Here is a 5,074-nt window from a genome sequence, read left to right on the forward strand (position 1 = left end):
CTTCCAAGGCACACACCAGAAGAATATCACACAAGCAGAAGCAAACAGGGCAGCAGCACATCACATAGAAGTAGTAGTAGATCACACACCATGATGCATCATCAATATATGCTCTCTACCAAAATCAAAGCCACGAGCCACAGCTCCAGCCAGCCAGCAGTATGCAGTTGGCACTTTACTTGGCACCCACATCACACCCTGCCAACTTCCAAAGCAAGCTCTATACTCAACAGCTGCTAATCCAGACAAGAACCTGCAGATGGTTTTAATGCACTAATTAGTAACTAGTTGTTGCATGACCCCAGCTCCAGCTAGCTCAAGAATGGAAATCAGGGTTACAAATGTTCATCCTTGAAAAGGTAAAGGGAAATGTGAAGGGGGAAAAAGGGGGTTAGTCTCACAAACTGGAACAGAAAAAGAAAAAAGAAAAAGAAAAAAAAAAGAGAGGAGACAACCAAGAAACAATGGAAGGAAAACAAGAATTCTAGAGATGGGTCTCCTCCCATACATTGGAGTGCAATGTAGGTAATAATGGCGAAACTTGGGGACCTTCTCGCCAAAAACTCTTCTCTCTCTCTCTCTCAATATTTTTTTTCCCTTTGGAAGTTCTCTCTAACAGAGCATGCACAATTGCGAGAAGGCCCCCCTACAATTAGTGAATTGCGGAACTCGGCGGCGGCGAGCGGCGGCGCGGGGACGGCGGCGGCGGCGGAGGCTCAGACGTAGCCGTTGCGGCTGAGGTGGAGGAGGCCGGAGCTGCCGCACTTGGGGCACACGTCGGCGGTCTTCGGCACCATGAAGTACATGAAGCAAGCCCGGCAGCCGGCGGCGACGAGGACGTGGGCGCCGTTGTCGCCGACGGCGTAGCCGCTGCCGGCGCCGGAGGCCGACTCGTCGGTGGGGGAGAACGACGAGAGCGTGGACGACACGGCGGAGCCCCGGCTGCTGCTGGCGCTGCTGCTGCTGCTGCTGCTGCTGCTACTGCTGCTGCTGCTCTCCTCGTCGTCGCCGTCGCGGCCGTCGTAGCCGTAGCCGTAGCCATAGCTGCCGTAGCCGTAGCCGTAGCCGTAGCCGTGCCCGCTGCTGTCGTGCGAGCGCCACGCCGCCGCCGCCGCGGTGACCGCGCCCACGGACGACACGGAGGTGTACCCCGACGACGTGGTGGTCGACGCCGCGGCGGCGGCGCCGCCTCCGCCGCCGCGGCCCCGCGCGCGCGAGCAGCGGCGGGAGGAGGACGACGCGGACCGCGACGCCGGCGACGGCGAGTACGCCGACGACGAGCGCGGATCGATGGTCGTCCGGGTGCCGTCCTCCCAGTTGATGTAGTAAACTTGCCCCGTCTGCATCAGCAAAGCCAATCACAAAGCACATTTCACACAAATTCACATGAAGTCATGAACTACACATCAAAATTCATCTAAAAATAATAACAATAAAGGAAATGCGCTTGAACTAGACAGCTAGTGGTACAGATTAAGTTAATCTTGCAAATGGCGAAATGCTGTTTCAAGAATGTGGTGAGTAAATGTGCATGATGCATGGAGAAGTTTGGGTGGGGAAAATCTACAAGTACATTTTGGTGACAGTCTGCAAGAACAATTAATGCGGTGGCATTCAGTTGCTTCCGTGAAACAAGGTTGAGAACCTATTAATAACTGATGCCCATAACAAAGTACAGCAGAACAGGGGAAAGAAAAAAAATCTGGATCAAATGGTGTAATGAATGCTGCTCTCTTTGTCCTCTTGTTTGTTTGCAAATCACAGGGCAAGGTTGGCAATGAAGAACACCACCACCAAATTCTCATTTCATCCTTTGTAAAAAAAAAAAAACTCTAATCTGCAGGAAAGCTGTTCTACTTAAAAAGCACATAAATGTATTGCAGTAGTATCTTCAGAAAAGGCTACTGAAATAACCATAAGAAGAGCATTTTTGTCTACTCTGTTGCTGGAGACAAGGTGGAGATGAACACTCCATTTTGGTGATTAATACGCATGAATCTTCATTGGGGTAGGCATTCATTCGTCTGTTCAAAGTACTAGCAGGGATGAAAAAGAAAGGGAGACACTTTGTCACAATGGAACTGAAGATTTCCCAGAGGTGAGAATCATCTGGTGTTTAACAAAGCTCTGCGATTAGATTAGAACCCAGGACCAAAAAAACAGAGCATTGTGGTCCAGAAGAAATCTATAGCGAAATCTAGAGTTTCAGATAGAGACAGAGCAAAAAGGAATGGATCTACAGGGATGTGTCAGAAATTTAGAATGCAACACAGATCTGAATGCGCGCTTAGATCAGAGACCAGAGAAGGTGTGGAGATTTGAAGAGCCTTGATATCATCAACAAAAAAAAAGAAAAAAATAGTACCATCTTTTCCGAGGTTTCTTTTCTGAACTTTTGTCATCCCTGTGTTAAAAAGAACGGCCTGAATCTCTCTGAAGATGATCGAATCCCCAACCAAACGAAGATAAGAACCGAAGAAAAAAAACAGAGATAAATAAAAAAAATATTTGCATAGACGAAGAGAGGAATCGCAGATGAAGCAAGGATCCAAGAACAAGAACAAGAAGAGAGAAGGGAGACGAGGAGCAGAAAGAGAAGAGGAGGAAGAAGAAAAAAAAAATCAGCGCGGACGGGTCGTCTCGTCTCGTCTCTCTCTCCAGTTCGAGCGCCCGCTTTCGCCATTAATGATCAAATGATTGATCCCAATCGAGCCCAAACCAAACCACACCCACCTACCTCGGAAACTGCTATCCATTTATGTCTCCAAATGATTGGACAAAGGGCGGCGCGCCGCCGCCCACCGCCGCCGCCGCCGCAAGAATCGATCGGGGAAGAAAAGGAAACGCGGCGTATGCATGTATGGATGCATGTGTGGAAGAAGAGATGGGCGAGTAGTAGTAGACGTACCCGGATGTCGAGGCACTGCTCCCAGTGGTAGGGCAGGGCGACCTCGGAGTTGAGCTCGACGGTGACCCCCTCGCTGTCGTCGCTCCCCTCCGCCGCCGCCGCGCGCCTCCCCCTGCGCCGCCCTCCTCCTCCTCCTCCCCCGCCGTTGAGGGAGCAGTTGCGCAGCGACGAGGCGATCATCTCGATGTTCGGGGCAGTCATCAAGTCCACCACCACCACCACCACCCCACCCCCCCACCCCTCCCCCTCTCCAACAAGAACCAAACGGACGGCGAGGAAGAAGAAGAAGAAGAAGAAGAAGGAGGAGGAGGAGGAGGAGGAGGAGAAGGAGGAGGAGAAAGGAATTTGCTTTTGCTGTTGCTGCCGCAGCGGCTGCCGATGCCGCGGTGGTGGTGGTGGTGCGCGTGGCCCCCCGGGGGTAGCGTAGGCAGCGTATGACGCGTGAGGCTACAGTGGTGGAGGTGGAGGTGGTGGTGGTGCCTGGTTGGAGCCACTGTTATATATACTGCCATTGTTGCTCCTGCTGCTGCCAATCTTGGGTGTTTTTGGGGTGGTTTTTTGGTTTTGGTTTTGGTTTATAGGGTTCTTTGGTTTGGTTTAGGAGGGGGTGGAGGGAATTGGAGGAACAGTCTGTCTGGACGAGTGCCAACTGTGTGCCAACATAGTATGCGCTGGGATTAACGGACGGACGCCGATGCCTGCCCAGGGTATCGGGCGGTTTCTGGTTCACTTCCTACGTCTTGTATGCTTGCCCAAGGTATCGGGTGGTTTCTGGTGCACTTCCTACGGCTGATATGGTGCTGGCGGGTGGGGGTGGGAGCGTCGTGATATGCGCCGATGGTTTTTCCGGCGCCTATGTAAATCTGGGGGCCGTGAGAGAGGTTTTGTTTTCGTGCGCTGGATTCACTGGCGTGTAAGTATGCGTATTAGGCTATGAGTAATTGACGGCTTGTCCGCTTCCTTTTTAGTGAAGTAATGATACTGTAATAATGAGATATGCTTCCAAAACAACGAGAGGTCGAGAGCGATCAAGGTGAAAGTTTTAATTAACCATGCCTAGCTTCCTGGTATTCATGAATGGTATTCTATGCTACGATAGTCCGAAGGCCTATGGAACCTGTTTCACATGTGTATACCGAGTCTATATAAGTAATTGTGTGTTCCTTATCAATGTTGCATTGAGGATGCTATAGAAGACAATAATATTTTTTTAATGAATGAACCAGCCTTGATCTTCTTTTTGTTTAAGATAAAAGAAGAAGGAAAACTGTGATAATGTGGTGTACGACCAAAGGAAGAAAAGTATAAGCATGAAGGGGTTGAAAGGTGCAAATGATGAAAGCTTTCTGCTGCAGCCAAGGGGGAGAGAGAGGGGGGGATCGATGAATGATGCTAGGGGGAAAGGTAACATCAACCTACTACCATGGCCACTCTCTCTCTCTCTCTCTCTACATATCGCTCTCTCTCGTATGGTGTGTTTTGGTGTTGCATGTTGTCCCTGCTGGCTGATGCAGCTAGCGGAGCTCAAACCAAACCACTGGCCCGGCCCGGCTCTTGGGCCACCATCTCCTGCGCAGATTCCTCTTCTGCCAAACCGAGGAAAGGTTCCCCCCTTGTCCCTCCCTCCTCCTCTCTCTTTCTCTCTCTCCTTCCTTGAATCAACCTGACCATTTCAAAAACTCCATCACAACTAGCTGAATTTGTCTCTTGGAAAATGGCATTAGCTTAGCAGCAAAATGTGGCAATAAAATTATAGAAAACATGCAGTGTTATGTACAGTGTAACTGTGTAGAGAGAGAGAGAGAGAGTGTGTGTGTGTGTGTGTGTGGAGGAAGAAGAAGCTGAGAGCCTGAGAGCAAGCACGGTCAGTGGCCTCTGATGTCTTTGACCTACTAGCATGCATGCATGTACACCACTGTTGCAACATCAGACGAGATGGATGGATCGAGCTGGGACGCATGCGAGTTAATACTTTTTTTTATTCTATATTGATCATCATATATATAAGTTTTTTCATGAAAACCAATGTGAGTTGAGAACATTTGAAACGTTGTAGAGAGTTTTAGCAAAATTTGTTAAGTCTTCTGAATGTGTAACACATCTGGTCGTCGCCTTCATATAATTTGACAGGCACATATCAGGCTGAAGTTGACTAGATATGTGAGA

The 5,074-nt window shown here is 49.7% G+C and overlaps 1 protein-coding gene across 1 annotated transcript; it reads right to left on the reverse strand.

Annotated features, from left to right (window-relative positions):
* Window positions 1-237: 237 nt before the first annotated feature.
* Window positions 238-3,672, reverse strand: CFL1 (Protein CURLY FLAG LEAF 1). The gene is made up of 2 exons (NM_001416627.1): window positions 2,909-3,672; window positions 238-1,340 (listed from the first exon to the last, which is right to left on the reverse strand). Exons 1-2 carry the CDS (start codon window positions 3,107-3,109, stop codon window positions 717-719), a joined length of 825 nt encoding a protein of 274 aa, NP_001403556.1. The 5' UTR covers window positions 3,110-3,672; the 3' UTR covers window positions 238-716.
* Window positions 3,673-5,074: the final 1,402 nt, after the last annotated feature.

Source organism: Oryza sativa, chromosome 2 (genome assembly GCF_034140825.1).
Source record: "Oryza sativa Japonica Group chromosome 2, ASM3414082v1".
NCBI lineage: Eukaryota > Viridiplantae > Streptophyta > Magnoliopsida > Poales > Poaceae > Oryza > Oryza sativa.